Source organism: Lepus europaeus, chromosome 9 (genome assembly GCF_033115175.1).
Source record: "Lepus europaeus isolate LE1 chromosome 9, mLepTim1.pri, whole genome shotgun sequence".
Lineage (NCBI taxonomy): Eukaryota > Metazoa > Chordata > Mammalia > Lagomorpha > Leporidae > Lepus > Lepus europaeus.
In genome coordinates this window covers 94,292,475-94,316,069 of record NC_084835.1, presented here as the reverse complement: position 1 = coordinate 94,316,069, position 23,595 = coordinate 94,292,475, and the positions used below count along the sequence as shown (strand labels likewise).

The window sequence follows — 23,595 nt, the reverse complement described above, 5'->3', positions numbered from 1 at the left end:
CCACCACCCTGAATCCTGATGAAGTCTTCAGGCCTCCTTGACTTTTCTACTTTTGAGTTGATAGTTTTATTTTAAATAGGGCAAGGTCAAAATCAATTTAATAATATCAATGACTACTGATTTTAAAGATGTCTGTGAAAGTTCGCAATTTTTGTCATTGGGGCATTTTAATGAATGGAAATAACTAAGCATGGGTCTGAATTTCAGGTCATGGAGTAAATTCTGGCTTATTAAAAATTAAAGTCATTGAAATTAAAATATTCACGGTGACATTGCTTTCAAATGGACCTGGTCTGCCTGATAAAGGAGCTGTCCAGACCATTGCCTCCTGGTGTCTTTCCATGGGCGCCATATCTGAGCCAGCTGACCAGTGTTCCAGATTCCCTGGGATGGCTTCATCTTAAAATCATCTGCTCATTGAATTCATGAAAGCACTTGGATATATTATAAACTTCTTTCCCGTTTTTGATCTGAAAGTTCATCGCTGGATGATTTCAGATCTTTCTCTGACTTGCAGAAGGATGGTTGACTCTGCCTGAACCTCAGGAGCCCCATCCGCAAAGCAAAGCTTGTCTCCAGCTTCCACAATGAACGGATACAATGATGTTTGTAAAAGTGTTTTTGTAAAAAAAAATGATAAACATCAGATGTTGGTATCATGTGGTCATTAAATTCCACAGGTGCACCCAAACAGACATCTTTCAGGGCCAGTTGCCCACACACTTTTTGAAGTTCCCTCATTTAATAATGTTGATAGTCTACAGCTGTGCCAAGATTGAACCTGCCTTAATTGTCTCCGTCAGAGGAGCTTTATTTGGTTTCTGTTCATGTGACATGAAGAAATGCAGGCTGTTAAAGGCCAAGAATAGGTAAATACACCAAATGGTTATGGTCTAATTTCTTAGACCTCAGAACCGGTATGTAACCAGGAGGGATCCTTTGAAGAACATGTGTCAGTTTGCATCCTTCATGGTTATTGCTTTATATGATGCAAGTCATCTGATTCCATATAGAGGACTAACTGGCATGAGTTTTCTCCAAGCAGGTAACCCACAATCATGACACAGCCATCACAGCCACCAGACAACAGCTGGCTTAGACAATCTGTCTTCATGTGGCTGAACATTGTGTCTTCAGTGGACATAGCTTTTAATGTACCCATCACTCAATAACCATTGGAAATAGTTTAAAAGAGCAACCTACTTAAAAAACAAATGACCCCTCATGTTTCTCTCGGTGAGGGGAATTGCAGAATTTTTACAGGGATAGATGCAGGCATCATTTGAGGTGGGAAGGGGATGCTGTCCATGGTACCTACCGCAGGCAATGGCGAGGAGGTGAGTCTGCCAGGTGATGACGTAGAACATGCCTCCGACAGCGATGCATGCCAGCGTGCTGTTGAAGCCACACAGGCCAAAGTAGATGGAGTCAAAGGGTGTGGCAATTGTGAGTGCTGTGGGAGAAGGCAGGTGTCAGTGTTGTGTTGGGGTCTTATAGTGGCTCCCCTGCCTGCCCCCAAACCTACCAGTCTTCAAAGCCCAGAAACGGTTATCCTCTTAAAAATTATAATATTTAATATTATAATGTAATATTAATATATATTATGCAATATAGTTATATAATTTTACATATATTATAATTATAGAATATATTTGTTAATATTCTATAATATATATTTATTATAATATTACATTTATTCTTAAATATTATAATATATAATAAATTATATAATATGTGCTATGTAAGAATATATTCTTACATATCTTTATTCATTCAATAAATATGTATTGAATAAGATCAGCAGTCCTTTGAATGCAAAGCATTTAAAGGAGCCAGATGGACATTGAGAGCCGCATGAACACCAGTAGTTAAGCCGGCATGGGCTGAAGGACTCTTTGAGGCAGGAAAACTCTAAAGTCTTACTGAAACAGTCCAGAGAACATCCTGCTGCTGCCCAAAAAGGGGCTCTTTCTGGGAATAAATCCTTCTTTTTGTCATTGGAAACGAAAGTTAAAATATAAATCTGTCTGGAAGAAATTTCTCCCAAACTTTAGATTTATATTAGGGTGGAAATGACTGATACTGAAGCCTGTTATTGAGGGCCACCTTTGCTCAAGGAAGCATGGAGACACGAGTACCAAAATGGAGAAGTAGGGCACAGTGGCAGGGAGGAAAGTTGACAGGAATCGGTGTGCATCAAAGACACATGCTACAGCTTCCTATGGCCCCAGGCACAAACAACTTTAAAATTAATGAGGGAAAGAGATGGCACAGACCTGCTAACATCCCCATGGTGGATCCAATTGCTGCATGCAAGCAAATAAGAGGTGAAGATATGAACAGAGCGATGAGGAAAATGCCTCCAGTCCAGGGGTTATCACAACCATACACTTGGCCGATTCCAACGGGGATGGCCCTCAAGAGCTGTAGGTACAATAGGGTCACAAGCTTATTATGCAGGCAAAAGAGACAATTTGAACCTTAGCTGCAAAACCTCTGGTACCCAAGCCTCTATGATAACATTTTGTAACAGATTTCCAAGATACATCTATTCCAATGGATGAACTCTATGAGGAACGAAAGCTTTAGCCTCTGAACTTTGACTTCTTAGGCCAGTAAAGAATTAGGATGTTGAGTTAGCTTTATTCAGAAACATGAATATAAGGCATTTATCTCCCAGTGAATACCTTTCAAATTAGGGTATTATTCATTAGAAAAATAATAGATGTCTCATCAGAGTTGGGGTTTACAAATCTTCTTGTATTCTCTTAAACTAAAAAGATGCCAAAAAAGATTGAATATTAGATGGAAGGATGGTATTGTGTGTTTGCAAGAACCACATGTTTCCTATTGCCCCAGGACTGAGGACAGAGTGGGGGCCTTAGCCCCATCCTGCAGGGCACAGGCCACAGGGCACAGTTAAGAGAGTTTTGCAGAGGCACAGCACTGGGCAGCTTTGTCCCCTGCCAGCTGCACCCTTATGTGGTGGTTTGGTGAGGTGGCAGGGGCTCTCCAATGCTCAGAATAACAGAGGAGTCCTTGAGGATTCAAAAGCTGGGGAATTTTAGTGTCTGACATTTGCCATGTGTTCCCCAAAAACCCAAGACTCCAATTAGAACCGTCAAAAAGACAATTGCATTGCCACGACCCATTTAATTAGCCAGAAAGTTATTCCTTAAATAACCATCACCAACATTTAAAAATTTTCTTTCTTCTTGTGCTCTGGGGTTCTAAACTGCCTGAACAGGATTATCTAGTTTTCTTTCTTCTTCTACCATTTCTAGAAAATTCCTAAATATCCTTTCTTTTCTTTTCTTTCTTTCTTTCTTTTTTTTTTTTTTGACAGGCAGAGTGGGCAATGAGAGAGAGAGAGAGACAGAGAGAAAGGTCTTCCTTTTGCCGTTGGTTCACCCTCCAATGGCCGCTGCGGCCAGAGCACTGCTCTGATCCGAAGGCAGGAGCCAGGTGCTTCTCCTGGTCTCCCATGGGGTGCAGGGCCCAAGCACTTGGGCCATCCTCCACTGCACTCCTGGGCCACAGTAGAGAGCTGGCCTGGAAGAGGGGCAACTGGGACAGAATCCGGCGCCCTGACTGGGACTGGAACCCGGTGTGCTGGCGCCGCAAGGTGGAGGATCAGCCTATTGAGCTGTGGCACTGGCCCTAAATATCCTTTCAACTATATCCTTTCAACTTAAAAAGTGGCCTGGGACAGGCCAATACCTGACACTTGAATTTTCTAACACTGTCTCTCCAAACCACACCAAGCAGAGCAACTTCGCCTCCGAGGGATGGAGAGAGACTGGGCAAAGCACGAATGTGGAACCACGTTGCTGCCCCACTGGTGTGGCCCCTTCTCGCCCTTCTGCACGAAGGTCCTTGCACACACAGATACTCAACCTGGATGCACCCAACACAAATATAACAAGAGGCTTGTTAGAGCAGTGTAGGGCTTTTCCGACTGAGTGCTGGTGACAAGAAGCATCATCATTTCTGAGAGGAAGTTCTCCCAGAAGCCCAAGTGGCTCTAGGGTCAGATGCTGCCCTGCCAGCGGCCAAGTTTCAGAGTGAATGCAAGATCGGGGGCGGGGCCTCAGCGTAGTAGAAAATGGGAGGGCCTTGGAGCGAACCTGCCTGTTAGATAAGGAGGCTGGGGACGCCTGTCTCCCTGCTGATTTAATGCGTTTAATGGGGCTTCTTACTACCCTGGGAGCCTTCCAGGGAGCAGGATGGCATGCAGGCTTCTTGTAGGGGACTTTAAAAGCTCCATTATGGTAATTTCTTACTGCAGGAACACCTGGGCTGTATACTGTGTGGGAGCCTCTGCGAGTGAATGGGACACTGGAGGACTAAAGGGTGACTTCTTAAGCCAATGGATTGGAACGTGATGTGTAAGTGTTTTTAATGATTCAATGTGGTAGGAGGAAGGAAACATACATGACATTAAACTGGAGCAAAGCAGCAAAAGTACTTTGTAAAAAAGCAAATATATATATATATATATATATATATATATATATATATATATATAAAAGAACCCAGGCTAGAAGCCAAGAGACTGGAGCTCTAGTCTTGACTTTGACTACAGGACTGTGCGACCGCGCAGGTCTCAACGTGGCTTCTGTATCTTCTCCGCTATTTCAGGGTGGGACCGAGAGAAAGGACAGTAGCTCACAAGAGTTGTCGAGCTCTCCCTCTGTATGCACAGGGACAGTTCCAGGACCCTCTGCAGATATTAAAATCTTTGGGTGCTAAAGCTCCTTATACAATGATGTAGTATTTGCACATGCCTAGCATTCATCTTTCTGTATACTTTAAATCACCTCTGGATTTCTTGTAGCACCTAATACAATGTAAATGCTATATAAATTATTGTTACATTTGGGGAATCATTGTTAGAGAATGATGATAAGAAACACTGTTTTGATAATGTTTGATCTGTGGTTGCTTGTATCCATGGACATAGAATCTTTGAGCATGCAGGAAACCACATGTAAGCTTTATAGTGTATAATTGTTAATGGTGATTACTCATGAACATGCACGATGTGCAAAATAAGTAAATGCCCTTGTAGCATTCAGTTTGGACACACATGCTGACTTTCCTTCTTCCAGGATACATACCAAGGGCACCTGGATCTCTGACCAGGTGATGTTGGGCACGGAGGATACAGGCTGCAGCAGTGTTGTGGGGAAGAAGAGGTTGTAGTGGCCTGTGGCTGCCAGGTACAGGGTCACGGCGATGTTGAAGGGCAGTGTGAAGACTGGGAGGTCCCACTTGCTGAAGATGGTGCCCAGGGCACTGGAGAGGATGGGGCTGGGGGCAGAAGCATGATGCTGGTCAGAAAGTGGGCTGGCTTCAACAGCAGACTGCAACTGCAGTGGGGACCCCTGCTCAGCCTCCCCAGGCCTGAGCAGCCCCGGGCAGGCCTTTCCCTGGACTTTCTGCCTGTGCCCAGCACAGAGACAGGGCGTGATGGCCTCACTCAGCTTCAGAAAGAGGGCTTTCTGGGAGATGTTTAGAGGCAGGGAGCCGCAGAACTTCCAGGGAGGCTCACATAGCTCCATCCCTGGGCATGAGGAGAGAAGATGGGTTGGGAATCACATCCGTCCACTCAAGTAATGTTTGAGGAGTGGCCAAGTGCAGGGGCCTGTGACTGAAGTGCCCTGTATTTTCTGGACACAAGGGCTGAACCAGGAGCTTTGAGGCTCCAGGGCTGGGTTTTGCCTCCCTTGGGAGGTTGCCATGGTCTGGGCAGGGGTCCCAGGGATGGACAAAAGCTGGGGAAACAGGAAGGATGATATTTCTAGAAACTGACAGGACATTGGAGTGCAGCTCTTGATCTGTGTGGGCCTCAGGTTCTTGCTCTGTTCTTGGGCGGAGTGAGACCAGAAATACTTTCCACCTTAAGCAAAGGCTGACAGCGAATGGGATGGTGTACGTAGATGACCGGCATGGTACTGTCACCCTATAACAGTGTGACTATTTGTAGTGTAGTTCCTGGTGGGCAGCTAACCATGCGCCACTGGAAAATGGAATGGACACAGGCAGTCCAGGGAGAAGGGTGGTTGCCCTGGCCTCTGAAGGAAACTTACCATGACATGGACATCACGATGACAGGGAGCAGAAGCCACCAGTAATAGTCGCCCTTGTCGGAGAACACGGCTATCAGCAGCCCCACCAGCACGCCGTTGTAGCCGTGGAGTCCCGAGGCGATGGCTGACCTGGGCAAGAGAGAAGAGGCATGTGGCCTGGGACTTGCCAGTGGCCTTTTACATTTCCCTTTTAGGGCTGGGGGGCATTTGGTGGGTAAGATGCAGTTTGGGACACTGCATCCCCTATTGTTCTGCCTAATTCAAGTCCCGGCTCTGTTTTGGATTCCAGCTGCCTGCAGGTGTGCACCCTGGGAGGTAGCTGGGGATGCCTCAAACAGCTGGGTCCCTGCCACCCATGTGGGAGGCCCAGATGGAGTTCCTGCCTCTTGGCTTCAGCCTGGCTGTTGGGGGACTTTTGGGGAGTGAGCCAGTGGATAGAAGATTTCTATGCCTTTCAAATGAAATTTGAAAATGAGTAAATAAACTTCCCCTTCAGAGTCCAATTTTTCTCAGTTTGGGCCCAACACCTTCGAACAGATCCCCTTCCAGAAATGGGAAGGGAGACCACAAGCCAATCAATCCTGCACAATTCTCTAGACAATGTGTCGCTGGGAATGGATAGTCGTTGTCACTTACCAGTGTCCTTATTTTGAGGATTTGGGGGCTGAGGGTGGGAAGGGGGAGAATGAGTGGCTCCCTACAGGGAGTGACCTCGGGACCTCAGGTTTGTAGGCTGGGCTAGCAGGGACTCACCTGTCCTGACTCAGGATGAGGGCAGTCAAGGTGGACATGACGGTGCCTAGGCATCCTGCGATGGCCCACCACGGGTTCTGGATAAAGAGGCCAATCACCATGAGGATGCCACTGAGGGGGTTGTTCACAAACATCACCTGAGACGTGCCTCGGAGAACCCAGTCGAGGAACTGGAACACGGGGGACTTGTCTGAAATGGACCAGGACAGGAGGTCAGCACATAGGCTTGGGGGCAGCCCTGAGCAAGACCTGCAGCAGACCGAGGGCGGAAGGGCGTCTCAGCATCCCAGCCCCTGCTGTCACCTGACACAGAAGAGGGTGCAGAACGACCTGGGGGAGGGGGTGGTATTGGAGTGGGTTAAGCTGCTGCCTGTAACACTGGTCTTCCCGTGTGAGCACTGATTTGAGTCCTAGCTGCTCCAGTTCCCATCTAGCTCCCTGCTAATGTGCCTCAGAAAGCAGGGGAAGATGGTCTGAGTGCTGGAGGTGGTGTTCAGGTTGTGTCTCCAGCGGCTGGGGTTAGAGACCCTACAACCCCATGATAGTGGCACGAATATCCCAGAAAGCTCTCTTGCTGCATGGCGGCATTCCATCCATGAGCTGAGCTCTAGGGAAGAGTGCTAAAGAGAACTTGTTGGCCTGGTAGACACCATTCCCCTTGAGACTCCAGAGGAATTGTTTGTTAGCATTTTCTCTAGAAAATTCTAGAACTTTCTAGAATCCTGTCTGTGAAGTCTGGGTGGGAAATTGGGAGAACAGAACCGCTATGTTCAGAAATAGAGCTCACCCACTTCACGTCCTATATCAATATCCCAGGAGACTGTCATCACAGTAAAGCTCCTAGCTTCTCTGAAGAGCCATGGAAACAGAACTCAGACTAACCTAAACCACCCTGTGGCCATGGGCTTCCGAGGGGGTGTCCTTTTGTGGGTCAGGTCTCACAGGATTTTACCTTTAAGTCCCTCTGCACACTCCTTCATCTCCCCGGTGATGTAACTGAGGGCCCTGCCGATCCTTTTCCCACCAGCAGCCACGGAACTCTGGATCCAGGAAGTCCTGGAGCTGGTGGTCTCCACCTTTATCTCGGAGCTGTCCTCCATGGGGCCCAGATTCTGTTCGGGATGGGAGACGAGACATTCAGAGCTTGTTGCACTGAGAAGCTGAGATTTTCACTTGGAGTTTGTGTAAGTAGCCACTTCATCATCTCCCCATTTCTGTCTTTCATTTGGTATGTTACCAGCCACCAGGAGATACAGCATCTTTACCCTCATTTTGGGGTGAGGACTCAAGCCTGCAGAGGTTCTCATTTGCAAAGGTCAAGGTCACATTTAAGCACTGAGATTAACCAAAGATCTTTAGATTTTTTAAAAAAGAAATATTACACTCTATTTTAGTCTTTTCCAAGAAATTACTTTTCTCTTGTCCAATAGGTTATTTTTGAAAATTGGTACAAGCTCATTTTGTAAATGCTTGAGTGCTGGCTTTGGAGGAAGCCTGATAATTAATCATTCAGACAAAAGGAATACGAAAGTTGGCAAAGTATGCTGTGAAAAATGGACATTTTTATCACAGGTAATAACATTTCTGAAAATACAAATTCAAGAAACATTTGGCTGAAGCTAGTATTGTGGCCAGTAGATTAACCTTAACCCTAGCCCTAGCCCTAGCCTGTGATGCTGGCATCCTATAATAGGAGCCCATTGGAATCCCGGCTGCTCCATTTTTGACCCAGCCCCCAGCTAATACACTGGGAAATCAGCGGAAGATGACTCAAGTCTTTGAGCCCCTGCTCCCACGTGGGAGATCCAAATGGAGTTATAGGCTCCTAGCTTTGGCCTGGCTCAGCCCTGGCCATTGCAGCCATTTGGGGAGTGAACCAGCAGACAGAAGAGCTCTCTCTGAGTCTCCGTCTCTGTAACTCTGTCTTTCAAATAAATAAATAAAGCTTGAAAAAAGTTTGCCTAAGTCAGAGGACTTCTTTGAGTGGCCTCAGCCCCCATCTGCCAGCAGCTCTGACAGGTGCGGGCCACTCAGTACTCACAAGCAGTTCCACTGCGGGCTTCCGGTACTGATAGGGGAGGGGCACCTTGGGCTGTTTCTCCTGCTGCTCGCCTTTCCCAAACACTGCAGGTGGAAGGAAAGCATCATCAGATGGCATGGCACCACTCTGGCTCTGTAGCCACTCATATCTCTCCAGACTCTAGCTAAGTATTCTTATTCCCCATCCCACCCGAGGAAGCAATGAGCCTTGGAGCTGGAACCTTCTTCTACCTTCTACTGGCCGTAGACCTGTTTGGGCTCTCCCTTTAGGGGAAAAGGCACATCTTTACACAGACAGAAGATTTTACAAGATTTATGGGGAATTCAGAGTCTCTTGACCTTTAACTGAAAAGTCCTGATTTAGCTCAATCCCTGTATTTTATGGATGAGGAAACAGCAGTCCAGAGGGGTGGTGATTTCTTTCTCCAATACTGCATGGAGGTCTTGCAGGTGCACGAGGAAAGGAACTTGGATGATGTGGAAGCCCTGAACTTCCTACTATTCATTCAGTCTTAGGCTTCTGGTCTTTTTTTTTTCTCTGAATTTTAGGCTTTTTAGTAAAAATTGCCAGCTGGACTGGGACAGGTGATATCCAAATATTAGTTGGAAACAAATTTTGGTGGATTTCATTATAACTCTAGACATCTCTCAAAATGTGGCTCTGGACATATTTGTCTTTACTACAGATAATTTACTTTTTGAAGATGAGCAATCTCGATTAGGGTTTTAAGCTTGGGAGAGAGGTTCGCACCCTGCAGTTTCAGTTTTGGTGCCCTGGTTCCCCCATGTGGTCATGAGTGAGAACAGCAGGCCAGGCTCCCGCTGGGTGGCTCCCAGTCTGTGTTCTGGAGCCTCAGGGTGGCTGACGTTAGACAGGATGCTTCAAAGGCACTGTGCTTGTATTTCTGAAGGAACAGCGACTACAAATATCAGTGTGGTTGGGAAGTCACAGAACTCAGGAGGAACTAATTTCAGAAGCAGAAAGGATTCTTCTGAACAGGGAGGCCAGTGTGTGTGATGTCCCAAGCGACACAGTGCTTCTGCCTGAAGCTCCCCTCTGCCTGCCAGCGACTGATCTCCCCCTGCCAGCCTCCTCTGCCTCCTCCCTCTACTCTGCCCTCTCCACCCAGTCCACAGCCACGGCCTCAGGAGGATGTCAGGAGGGAGCTTGTTAGCCTTTTGGGGCAAATCACACAGTTTTTCACACTGGCCGGGACTCCTGTCAAAGACAAACACCTGGCCTCAGGGGATGCTAAGAGCTGCAGGCCCACTCTGCTTTGTATGTTTTCCCATAACCACTCCAGGCCTGGCTTTCGGTGTGACACAGGGAGACGTAGACCAACTGGAGGCAGAAACAGCTGCTGCGCCTCTTCTGAGAGGTGTGTGATAGAAAAGGAGGGACAACCCAGGGCTCATCTGTGCGCCTTGCAGGGCTCTGAGCCAGCTGTGTGCCTCTGGGCAGTTCTGCTCCCCTCTCGGACTCTTCTCAGGGCTGCTCTAATCTTGCAGGTGTCTGGGGGCTCGCCCCAGACTCCTCCCGGTTGCCATGGCATCCTCGGGCTTGCTGTCAAAGCTCTGGCTCCCCAGCTGCTCGACATAGTTTCCCACTGGCCTCTCCCTTCCCTCGCTTTGGGAGCCCCTGGCCATCAGGGCTGTCTATCTATCCCTGGGTCTGGGCAGTCCCACCACTACTGCAGGTGAGAAGTTTTCCTCTCTGGCCTCCTCAACCAGTGTTGGCAAACAGGAATCTCATGGAGAGATTTAGAAGCTCCTGATGCCTGCCCAGGCTGCTCCCCAGGTGAAGGACATTCGAGCTGCTGGGGCAGGATGCTGGTGATCGCGATGTGTGACCATGCTGAGACCCCCACCTCTCCAGGAGCTCACATTTGTCCAGGCTCCTGTCCCCTGACTTTGAGGGAGTCATCCAGAGCCCGGGGGGACCATGAGGTGGGAGAAGAACAAGTTGATCCCAGGGGTCTCCTCCCACCCCATGAAGTAGCTACTGTCATTGCCCCACCCCTATTTGCTGAGACCAGGGAGCTGGCCCTGAGTGCCAGGGCAGGAAGCCACACCTTTGCTCCTCCTCCGTATAGATGACCACTCGATGTGGAACACGCTCCTGTGCTTGGGGCCCGCAGGCTCTGAGCCCTCCTCGGCCTTCAGGCCGGCTGCTGGTGGCTGCTCCCCGCCGCCGCCTGGCGGGGGGCAAGAAGAGACAGGTTAGTGTCTGCCCAGTCTGCACCCAAGGGCGCCAAGGAGACAGCAGGGAAAAATCAAACCGGAAGCCTGGGAGGAGAGGGCAGCAAGCCTGATGCTGGAGCCGCAAGCACACCTGTGTTTGCGCAAACACCCACTGCCCTATTTCTCCAATTCAGCCCTCACTCCTCCCCACAGTGTTCTAAGTCAAGACTGCTGAGCCAGCCCACCCTCCTTCTCAGGCAGGGAGCTGCTCTGAGCCCCACTTCCCGGCATCCTGGACCCACATGAGCAGGTGGCTCACGGGCTGACTGCCTCTCCACTTCTCTTTGGCCAGTGCTTCGGAAGCAGGGAACTGCAAAGCTAGCTGCATATTGGAATCCCATGGGTGCTTTAAAATCATCCCTGAGTCCTATCCCAGCCCAAGTTAACACAATGGAAGCTTTGCAATGCCTGTGATGGGCCAGGTGGCTCTTGTGCGCAGCTTGCTCTGAGAACTATTGATGTGGGCTCTTGCTATCCAAAGTGTGGTCCTTGGACCAGCAGCATCAGCAGATAATGGTTAGAAATGCACAGTTTCAGGCCTTACTCCAGGCAGGTGCAATCAGAACCCATTTTCCTACAGGATTCCCTAGGTGCTTTCTGTGCCAATCAATGGAGAGCTAGGAGTCTTGAATCTCTGATGAGCCACACGCAGCTCTCTGCTGGACCTCATCGTCTTTCACTTTACTCCCCACTCTGTCTAATGGAGCCAGGGTTTCTCAGTGTTTGGTCTGGGAGCCCCCAGCGCCAAATCACCTGTGTGGCTTCTTCAAGTGCATGCTCCTTGGTCCACCACAGGGCTGTCCATTGGAGGACTTGGTGACCCTTGGGGTGTGCAGTTTTAACACACTCTGCTGGGGGTGCCTGTGCACACCTGAGTTAGATGGCCCAGTGGCTTCCTGGGATAGCGGTAGTGGTAAGAGTCGCACGATTCCCTTTGCACACCTTGTAAGTGGGCCCACTCAGTCCTCTCAATAGTACCTTGAAACTGATAGGATAGGCATTATCATCACCAAGAGAGGGAAAATTGAGCCTCAGAATGATCCCTGTAGCATCCTATCAATAGTGAACCAGGCAACTCTCAGCTCCCAGTTCTCTCTGCATCTGATCTCTGCATTATTCCAGTTCATGCACCAGTTTCTTGGATGTCACAAGAGGACTCATGGAATTCAGGAGCTCAGATTCCACCCTAGACCTACTAAACTGGAATCAGCTTTCTAACAAGACCCCAAACTGATTTGTGTGCATGTTAAAGTCTGAAAGCATGGGACCAGACTACACTGCTGATGTGGAAATGTTAGCAAAGCTCAGAGTAGTGCAGAAGTGCCAGCATCCAGAGCAAGGAGAGATGTTCTGTCTACACTTCTAGATCGAAGGGTGACACCCATATGGCCAGGTCCCTGCCTGGAGGCTCAGGATGGAGAAGCAGCTCGTGTTTCTGCACGCTGTCCACAGGTCAGAACTGAGCCCTAACCCTGCAGCTGAAAGTGCTACTCATTGTGCCTTGCAGAGATGCCTGGAACATCAGTGTGCCCTGTGACATCCCTGCAGACAGTGGCCATGCAGGACAAGGGCTGAGGGGTGTCACTGCACACAGGACACAGTGGGCTATTCCACAGAGCCAGTCCCCAGTGCACATCTGCCTGTCAGGAACATCAGCTCTGCCAGTCCATTGCTTCTCGTTCCTCGCCTGCCAAGCATTGGCAGAGGTGTATGTTGACCTTGGCATCATAAATGCAGAACTGGATGGGCACTTCAAGGTCACAGGCCACTGCCCTTGTGCAGAGAAATCAACTCACCCAAGTCGCATAGCTCATTAATGTTGACAACACAGGTATTGCACCTGGATGGCAGACCCCCTGGTTACTGCTCTTGCCACACCAACGTGGCACTGTGCTGTACAACACAGACCTGTTTGGTGGAACAAAGGAACTTTCCTTTTAACCTAGGATCTGGTCCTGGATATTGGAGGCCAGGACAAATGCCAGTCACCTGTGTTATTTTTCATATACACAAAGAGGGTGCTTCAATTTAACAAAGTAAGGCAACACCAACCTGGGAAGTTTTAGAAATACATAAAGAAAAATTTTTTGGTTGTTAACATATCCCAGATTTTTTCAATCAGGAGTCAGCCAGAATAACACAGGCAAAGAGGGTGGTGGGGCTTGCGGATAGAGTTCACGGGGTGGGCGGGCGAGTGGGTGAGTGACTGCTAAGTGGGGCTGAGACTAGCCTTCTGCAGAGCTTAATGATGGCTGCAGGAGGCCAGTGGCTCAGCCTCCGCTCCCTGGTTCTGCAGCAGCTCAGATTCTACTGCCTGCCTAGAGCTGAAGAAAGTAAGACAGGATCACATGTTCATCTCTCTCACAAGGGCAGCACTAGAGACCTGACCTGAGATGGCCAGGGAGGATGGCAGCCCCTCAAGATGTGCCAGCCAGGAGTTGAGAATGAAAAGTAGGAAGAGATGCCTCAAAGAGGACTGGAGATAAAATAAACTTCCTAAGATTAAGACTACGAGACCAGAGAGAAGGTGATATCAATTTACTGCTGGCCTCCGGGACACATTCTCAGGACTTCATGATGGCTAAAGGCAACTTTGCAAATATTATGAGCCTGTCTATCCAATTTTCCAGAAATGTGATATACCACTTGTTTGCAGAGAAAAAAGAAAACAAGAACAATACTGGCTGGGAACCAGAGTTCACTAAGATGCCTGACATTTTTCAAGTCATGTGATCTCATTGACAGGTGCATCAATGGCAGACATGAGAATCTCCCAGAAAGTAGTATACAGACCCTCCCTATGGGGCTGACCTTGCAAACCCAACCTGTCAGTGATGACAGACATCTCAGAGGGAGACCTACCACTTCTTATGAAGATGAGATAATGCTTGCAGTATGTTCTGGAAGATAATGTTGCAGGGCTCACAGATCTGGTGCCTCCCTGGGGAGGACACTGCCCTCTGATGGCACCAGGCCCCTCTCCTCCAGGCGGAAGCATACCTAACAGCATACCTGGGATTTCACAGCTATCTGTCCTGTCTCTTTCCTTGCTAGGAATTAATTGTGTGTTCTTGACCTTCGCCTTCACAGGATGGTAAGATCCTTGACAGCCAGGGTTTTACCAATTTACACTGGCACCTAACCTTAATCTGGTGTACTGCAGGCACTCAGTAGTATTTGTTGAATAAATAAATGAGGGAAAATTAACCTACAGACTTTAATTTATAAATGGTATAATGAACAAGGGCAAGATATTTCAGGGCATGAACTATTTTTGAAGTAATATATCTTAAAGAAAATGGTTCATGCTTAAAAATATTGAAATAGAGGTAAGAGTGTAGCATATGTTGATAAAAGAGATTTCTGAGTTGAGTAGGATCTTGGAAATTTCAGGGTAAGGGCTGATCATTTCCAGTGTTACTGAAATAAAAGACTTGAAGTTTATAGTTGGTGATGAAATGGTTGGTTGCCTATGATCAACCAACCAGAAACCCCGGTCTTACAAGAGTGGGAGGAAGACCTTTGTTCATGAGAGAGAAGACAATAGGCCATTGAAGAGGGTGACCTGGTATGATGTGATTTGTTTTGGTCACAAAGATACCACATACGTTTACTTCACCCAGCTGTGAAGCCCTAAGACACTTGGAGTCTGGGCTGGGCATTCTATAGCTCACAAGTGAGATTTTGTTCACAATAAGCGCTCAGTAAATGTAGATTGCATTCTTCCTCTTTGCAATGGCTCTGCCTCTGAACATCAGGCACACACAGAAAACAGCACTGGCGTGGCACAGATGGTGTTTGTGGTCAGAGGGCTTGGGCTGGGGACTCCAAAGGACTCCACCTGGCTGCTCAAAGGGCCACTGTGCCTGCTTTCTTGGTACCACTGCATTTGTGCTGTGGCATCTGTTTGGGGAGTTCAGATCTCAATAGCCTTTGGGTAATCCTTAGCAGCTGAGTGACTCCTGGGCTTGCCTGCCTGGTGTAGGAACTGCTGCTCTCTCCTCCTCTAACAAGCCTTTTAAGTGTCCCAGTGCATGTAGCTTTATGCTGGGCCGTTCAGGACCATTGCCCACGAGGATTGCCACTGTCCCATGTTTTCTCAGCCGAGAGTCCAGTGATGCTTTCTTCCCATTGACTCAGAGTAGGTAAGCATAATTACGAGCCATAATGATTTGTCCAGAAACGCTTTCTCTGGGGAGTCGTGATCAAAGCACTCATGCCTCTACTGACTTCTAGTGCACAAAAAATGCCAACTGTTCACATTATCAGTGGCAAAAAAAAAGCCATCGAAGGGCACATCTTTGAAAAAGACTTTCGAAGCTTGTTACAGTTTCTTTGAGGGGAACAAAACAAATGCAAGCCACTTGACATCTTTTAGAAGGGGAAAATCAGCTAGTCCTTCTGAAAACCAACATTTACCCAAACAGGTCTATGCCCGGACACTTTCTACAAGTTGTCTTTCTCAGCTGTTGAATGAGATTTCTTCTCTCCTGGAAGTGGAATGATGCTGTCAATACATGCCTTGCAATGTCCAACATATGGAGCATCTGGAGTCTACCAGGCAGATCCAGACCCACATGTCACCTCTCCCAGATCCCTGGGTCTCTTAACTCTTTCATTCTGCTATTTATGGACAAGCACACCACAAGATGAGTTTCTGGCTACAATGCCAGGACTCTTTGTGGAAGTGACACATCAAATATGAGTTTTTTCCTAGAACTAGTGGCCATGATTTGTACAGATATTTCCCTATATAGAAGTTGAGTTTTGCACTATGTGTTGTGTTTTTGTGTGTCTCTGTGTTATGAGAGGGAGGGGGAGGAGAGAGAGAGAGAGATGCTGGTGGGTGGTATATGGGGTGATACCATTTTTTGTTACATTGTTTTAGGTAACATGTTCAAAGATCATTCTGTAAGCCATCAGAGGTGTTGGATGTTTGATTTAGAAAAAGCCATTGAGTCTTTTTAGTCAAGCCCTCTCATCTTATAGATTGGAGAACTGAGGCCTAGCCAAATGGAGTGATATGCTCAGGGCTACATAGTTATTGGCAGAGCCAGGAGTAGGCAGTAATTATGTAGCTCTCTTCTGTATCATACCTTGTAGTCTCAGATTTATTTCCCAAAACATTACTCCCTATTAGGGTTTATTTTTGGTCTGTCAATTCAGCTCTGGTTTTGAATGCAACAGCATAATTAGGTATTTTAGAATCCATTTCTGTTTAAACTGTGGCTCCCTCTCCTTCAAGAAAACCACAAGTGTCTGGAGCCTTCCTCATCTGTCTGGGTTGAGAAAGGGAGGGGATAAAGAGGATAAAGAGGAAGACCGGGTCCACAGGAACACTGGGGATAAGTGACTTGGAAACATCAACTTCTTAACAAATTAGTCATTTAAAATATTTAAAAATATTTAAAATATTTTTAAAAATATTTTTTAAGAAGTTGGGGATGAGTAAGAATGACACTGAAATAAGCGAGACTTACCCTTATAGTGTGTGTGTGTGTGTTTTTTTTTTCCTGACAGGCAGTGTTAGATAGAGAGAGAGAGAGACAGAGAGAAAGGTCTTCCTTCTGTTAGTTCACCCTCCAAATGGCCGCTACGGCCAGCATGCTGCACCAATCCGAAGTCAGGAGCCAGGTGCTTCTTCCTGGTCTCCCATGCGGGTGCAGTGCCCGACCACTTGGGCCATCCTCCACTGCCTTCCCAGGCCACAGCAGAGAGCTGGACTGGAAGAGGAGTAACTGGGACAGAATCTGGTGTCCCAACCGGGACTAGAACCTGGGGTGCTGGCACTGCAGGAGGAGGATTAGCCAAGTGAGCTGTGGCGCCGGCCAACAGTAAATATTTTAAACCCTTTCTCTTCTCCTTCCCCACACAGCTCGTTACTTGGCCAATGGACTCACCTAGATCTTGTTTCTTTTGGCGCCTTTGACTCATTGTGTGGGGAAGCTATTAATAAGTATATGTGAGTTAATACTTCATTTAGCCTCATGGTATTTTATAATAACCTCATAAATTAGATGAAAGGGTACAAAGGTCAGAGTAACCTGGATATGACTGGGATAACCCTTGACCGATTTTTCTCCAGAATGACTTTGCATTCTGCTCTCATTGTTCCAGCCCTAGCCCATACCCTCAGGATTCATATCTACATCATTAGTCTCCCTGGTTTGTGTCTTTCCTGTTCCATTCTGTGCTTCCTATCATTGTGTCACTCTTTTATTCAGTAATCTCCATGGCTCCCTTTTGCCAAGAGTCTAAAGCTCAGTCTCCTGCCTGGCATGCCAGGTGTTCCACAAAGTAGATAGCTTCATATAGAGCCTCTTCCTCTTCTCTTGCAACACATGCCCTACTCTGGCATTCTGGCTTTTTCTCTGGCCCTCTGTGTTTCTTCCATCTCTCTTCTAAGTTCTAAGTAGCCTAAGTTCTAGCTACCCTTCAAGGTCTGGTTTATGCTCTCCTCCTTCCATGACTCTGTCTGTGGCTTATTGGCCATATGGATCATTCCATTCTTTGAATTCCCATTGCAACTGCAGAAGGAACTCTAGAGCACAGCTTTGGAAATTTGGACCATACTAGAGTTTTATATTGCTAGCTATGATGCAAATCAAAATACCCAATAGATATTTTCCAATCTAGTCAAACTACTTGGAGTTATAAATTATGGATAACCAAGCGACCTTTGAGTCCAGGCATCGGTAGAAGGAAACAGAGATCCAGAGATAGCCAGCTTACCTGAGGCTGCACACCTGGTCCATTATGGAGCCAGCTTTGGAGCTCCTTATCTGATTCTTTACTCGGACAGTATAGGTGTTTTACAGACAGCTGGAGTCTTCCCCAGTGATCTTAATAGATTTTTAAACTTTTTTTTGAGAAAGATCATGAACAAGATCATATTCAAAAGGAGTAATAAAAGTTACAAAAAATAACAATAACACTTGGATAGCGTTATGTTAGTGACATCCACTAAAAGGCCAAGGAAAGTGCTGAGCCACTGTATATTGTCTCCTTTTGTGGCAATATTTTTATGGTCCCTTCCCCCACATCCTCTTTCATGTCCCTCTTATTGCCTATCACAGATGTAGCTAATTGATCACAGCACTCTTTCCCAGTAAATTTAAATACGATCTCAGAATCTTTCTTAACAATCCAGAAAACCAATAACCTTTAGAGTTGGTGAACTTATTTCTCTCTAATCTCTCAGAAGGGTGTGGATATTGTACATCTTTGAGAGAAGGGGTACTTGAAGGTCAGGGAATGATACTAGGCAGAAGTCTGATTGTAGACATCCAAGCCTCACATGTTAGCTTTTCTTCAATTAAGTTCACCCTGGCTCATATTTTTTGGGCCAGTTTTAGAAGAGATCACATATTTTACAAGGATATCCATTTTCTGATCAAATGACCCCAAAATCTTAGAATATTGCTCCTTGTTGTATGGCTATCTGTCTTCCAGAAATATCCACTCTGAGTAGCTACACAAAATAAGTCTATGGTAATCTAAGATGGGACACCATGGAGATAAGATGTCAAAGAGCTGGAATGGTCCAGTTCTACTGGTTTGTTAGGGGTATAGCACCCAAGAAGTAAGGCCAGGGAACCTGGAGCAAGTGCCTCTTTCCTGAAGGCAGTGGGTAATGGGGCTTAGGCAGAAAGTATGTAATTCTATTCATTAGCCAAAGGTTGCATCTCAGAAGCTCAATACAACATGCTGCTGCCCTGGCACCCACCCTGAAGTCAGAGCTGTGGGTCACAGCATTGAGGAAAGGAACACAGATAATATGAAACCTCATCCAGAGGGCAGGTCCGGCGGGTGAGAGGATTTGAGAGCTGGTTGATTAAGCTGATGCCATCACTAGGTGAGCAGGAATTGTTCTGGGTCATAGGCTAGGACAGCCGGATTTTTGACCAGGCTCTTTTATCACTTGATCAAGTCTCTGGACAAGCTGTGGTTTCCTCATCTATAAAATAAGGCATTAGAACTATAAACATTTAAGAATCTTTCTAGCTTGAAGCTTCCAAGATCTAGATACCCCCCAGAGTGCTGAGTGAGTTTCCCATCCCATGACTGTCTTCCCCAGATGCAGATCGAGAGAAGAGAATTTTCCTTTGAAAAACCAGATGGGCTTGTTGGCTAGGGTTGTCTGCCTGGCTCACTTGTTTCCCCCAGGGCTTCTTACCTGGGCTCCTTTTGGTTTCCTGCACAAGGCTGGAGGAATCTAGACCATCAGGGCTTGGGAAGAGGCTTCCTTCCAACTGGACGGCGTCTCTGGTCCTCAACTCCAGGCGCGGGGAATCCTCCTAAACCTGAAATCTTTCACTTCCTTGAGGCCTCCAATCCATCCTCTTGCCAACTTTCTGAAACCTCACTGACTTGCATCCCCTAAGCCTATGCCCAGTGCATGTCTGCCAGCTGAGGAAGAGCACCATGGAAGAGGAGGAGGGAGGAGAAAGACAAATGCCCCTTCTGGAGCTCTCCCACGTCCCTGTGGCCTGCGTATCCCAAGTCTCTTTTCTAAACTCCTTGGGCAAGAAGAGCTCTAACTACCATGGTTCCCCCCTCCCAACCTGGGTGGACTTGGCAGGTTTCCTTTAAAGGGTGGAGTTGGGGACTGTCTAGCAGCTTCCCTGTAGTCTCTCAGGCATTACCTCCTCTCATTAGAATTCTAGCTCCAGGACTTGTCTTTCAAGCTATTATCTACATGTTTTCTCCTTATGAGGTCAATTTGCCTTCCAACCTCAGTAAGCTCCCTTAATTCCTTGTGCAGGCCAGGCACAGCCTGGGGATCAACACTGCCATCAGCGTCTTGGTGGAAAGTTTGGCACCAGCCCCGTGCTAGATGGTGTCTTTCTGGTTCTATGAAAAATTTCCAACCTTTCCTGCTAAATCCTGCTGACCAGGGTCTTGGGGCTGATGGGGACCCTCTCAGAGCAAGAATGGTGTGGCCTAACCCCTGTATCCAGAAAGGTCTCTGAGGTCTACTTATTAGGGAACCTTCCCAGGCCCATGAGGCCCTGGAGTCTAGTGGGCTGGAGTTGGGAGAGGGGCTCCACCCTGACATGTTTTGTTTGGCATGGTGAGTGTGATGGGTCACGCATCAACCCCATACCTGTGTTCCACCCTTGCCCCAACACACGCTCAAAGATGTGGTGTGAAGTGGCCTACCAGGTTCAGAAACAAAACCTCACACTGAGGAAATTAGCTACACCTGGGTAGACAAACATCCCCGCTGACGTCAATGGCCCCCTTCCCACTGCACCAGGTGTTTTAGAACCGGGAATAGGGGTCCTGATCACAGAGAGCTTTCTGAGCAAGGAAAGCAAACAAAGAGGGGTGGGAGGAGCCCAGGGGGCCCCACATTCCAAGGAGTGGTGGGAAGAGCAGATCAGTGCCCTGCACGGGGGCCTCTCCTGGATGTGGCTTGTTCAGAACCAATGGCCTTCACTTTTCCTTGTCTTTCTCCTCAGGAGAGGGGGGTCTCCTATGTTGAATGCCAACCCTTGACCTTTTTGCTCTGGCCTCCCCTAAGGGCCCCTGAAGGTCTTGTGGTGACCTTACTCCAGCTCCCGATGCAGCCATCCTCCCCAGACATAAAGGTGGATGCCACCTGTGAACAATGCATAACCGATCTGTAAAGATGGGACGTGCTCACCCCTAAAGAAGCCATCTGGGCAGCTCACACTTGTTCCACAAGCTACATGGAACAGTTGTTCTTAGAAGGGTTGAATCCGTCATACATGCTGGACCTAGGGTGGGGCAAGCAAGGGCTGTCCTGGAAATCAATCAGCCAAGGTGGGATCTTGGCCTCCACAGGTCCTACTGAAGTTCTGGAGGTCAAGAACCACAGACTCTTTTCTTGATGGCTCAGCCAACCAGAATTCTCTCCAGAATGAAGTTTTCTTCACAGTGCTCATGGCTCCCTTCAACTCGACGAGAGGGAGGAGACCTGCATTGACAGCCAGGGCCTAACCTTGGGGAGGTCAGATCCTGCAGGGGAAAGGGCCAGGTTCACTAAGCAAGATGGAGCCAACAGTTCTCCCAAGAGCTGCTTTCTTTGCTTCGGTCTGCTCCTGCAGTCCTTGCAGCTGCAGGAGGAGGCTGAGGGCTTCCTGTTATCAACTCACAAAGGGTTAAAAAGGACCATCATTCTCTCTTCCACTTTCTCCTTGGGACCTTGGAATTTATAGTTCAAGTCAGGGTAGAAGGTTCCTGTCCCTGTGGATTCTTCTATTTTTCTCTGAATGGCCAGAGGCAGGAATAAGCATGCAAGTCAAGAAATCTCACATAATATATGAGTGCCTTTAACGTTGCCAGATAGACTGGTTTATTGAATAAAAGTCATGCCCCACTGGAACAGCTAGCCCTCACCTGGTTTTAGATTATAGCAGTCCCCAAGCCTTTCCAACCTTTGTGACATAAGAAAACAACACTCAGACTCACACAGGAGGCAGAAACAAACTGGGGCACCCTGGTTTGCTGTAACCACAAATGCAGGCCAGGGAGATCAAGTTTGTTGATGGGTGGATCTTAGAGGATTGAAGGACCCCCTTCCCCCATCCACCCACACATACAAGGAGGGAGAATTCTGGGGTAGGGGCCAGAGAAGGTCAAGAACAGTGCCTAGTTGAGTGAAGTTGGTCTTCCAGCTTGTGACCACCCAAGCAACTGTGTTGTGTGCATTTTGCAAAACTGACCAAATGACTAACTGGCCAAGTTCTTCAAAAAACTGTTAAGGCAATAATCATATACTTTTCAGTACCTCTGTTTTCCATGTCCTTATCTTTTTGCTACTTCAGTGGGTCTTCCTCATTTCTCTGTGGGAATGCAGGGCCATGGAATGATAGAAACTTGGAGGTGGAAGAAAGAGGCTGCGATGGTCATATGTGTCAGCCCCCACACTCAAAACAAGTGTTCCCAATAGGCCAGTCCCTGCTTCTGCATTGCCCAAGCAAGGAGCTCAGCGTCTCATAGGACTCCATTTCTCAGGCAAATTCTATAGTTACAAGCACTCCTCTCCATGGAGTCAAAGTCTTCCTGAATTCACACCCACCTGGCAGCCACAGCCCTCGCCGTTTCTACTCTTCAAGCCAAATACGATCAGTCTCATCATTCTACAGGAAGCAGAGGGTCTCCAGGCTCTTACTCATCCCTCCTGGCCTTTTCCCAGCATAGTCTCCTTTGCCAAAGACCCTCTAAAAATGTGTTACCCATCTTTGCTTTGCACTCTCACTCCTTTATAAGCAAACCTATTTTCAGAAATGGCTCCTTTAACTGAAGATGCAAATGATTGCTCATGCTTGATGTGTTAGCTTCCCAGGACTGTTTACATTTTAACAGGTTCAAAGCCTTAGAGCAAAGGCATGTCTGGGAATGCTTGGGCAGCAGGTGATTGCAAGACGGGGGACAGAAAAGGAAGAGCACAGAAATGTTCCTGGAATCCTTAAAATCATGCTGGACACATTTCCTAAATAGAAGACCAACCCAACCCAGTCTATTCCCTGAAGATAAAAACTGGCGCCGTGAACTTGAGTGGCTCAGGAAATCTGTGATACAAACTTCATGGTCCCCTCAGGTGAGACTACTCATCTGGGCCAGAACTCCTCTTAAAATGAACTGTGTGAAGGCAGGAGTTGCCCTGGTTCTTTCCTGGTTTACTGTCAAGCCTAGGGCTTGAGTAACTATTAATGGCTCCTCATGCAATGTCTCCTGGGTGAATGAGTGAATGAGGTCAGGCCTCAAGGCAGAGTTTTGTAGCTCATGAAAGTTGACACATGGCCCTGGGTAGCCAAAACAAGAACCCATCTGGGATAGAATAATGGGACTGGGCAGAAGTTTGGGGTCACAAGTTACCAGAATCTATGTCTGATTTGGGGAGCAAGAAGATACAGACAACAGCAAAAGAATAAAACAAACACAGATTCACTTTTAGTTCCCATCCTGAGGATTTTCTGACCCCCAAATATGATATTTTTGCATTCAAAACATCAGTGTGTCTGTTGAAAGTTTGGACTTGAATCAGTGGACTGGAAGATTAAAGAGGAAGAAACATCTCAAAGCAGAGCAAAATCACCAGTAGTAAAAACTGTGAAGAGGAAGAGTAGCAACTTGGAATAGAGATTACAGGCATCAAAGAGGTTTAACCTCTTGATACAGGAGTTCCAGAGAGAGAGAAATGAAAAGATGGAGGAAAAGCAATAACAACCAAATATTAGGAGAAAAGTAGCTGAGCTGAAGAAAGAATTGCGTTTGCAGATTGAAAGGCAGGATTGATGAGAAAAGACATACTTGTAGGCTTAACTCCACAAAATTCCTGAACACCAAAAATAAAGAGAACATTTAAAGATCATCTAGGAAGAAAGAACAGGCTATTACCAAGGGAGAATGAGATTGCATCAGTTTCCTCACAGGTAACACTCGGAAGCCACAAAGGAACAACATCTATAGACAATGAAGGGCCAAGACTGCCCCCCAG

At 47.3% G+C, this 23,595-nt stretch overlaps 1 protein-coding gene across 1 annotated transcript in view; it reads right to left on the bottom strand.

Moving 5' to 3' along the window:
* Positions 1–23,595, bottom strand: part of SLC14A2 (solute carrier family 14 member 2) — a 52,476-nt gene that overhangs the window by 5,986 nt on the left and 22,895 nt on the right. Inside the window, exons 10-17 of the mRNA XM_062200269.1 lie at positions 10,958–11,080; positions 8,887–8,969; positions 7,798–7,957; positions 6,846–7,035; positions 6,093–6,221; positions 5,121–5,313; positions 2,277–2,424; positions 1,319–1,453 (exon numbers count right to left, since the gene is read on the bottom strand). Of these exons, the coding sequence (XP_062056253.1) occupies positions 1,319–1,453; positions 2,277–2,424; positions 5,121–5,313; positions 6,093–6,221; positions 6,846–7,035; positions 7,798–7,957; positions 8,887–8,969; positions 10,958–11,080 (1,161 nt within the window). The remainder of the gene's footprint in view (positions 1–1,318; positions 1,454–2,276; positions 2,425–5,120; positions 5,314–6,092; positions 6,222–6,845; positions 7,036–7,797; positions 7,958–8,886; positions 8,970–10,957; positions 11,081–23,595) is intronic.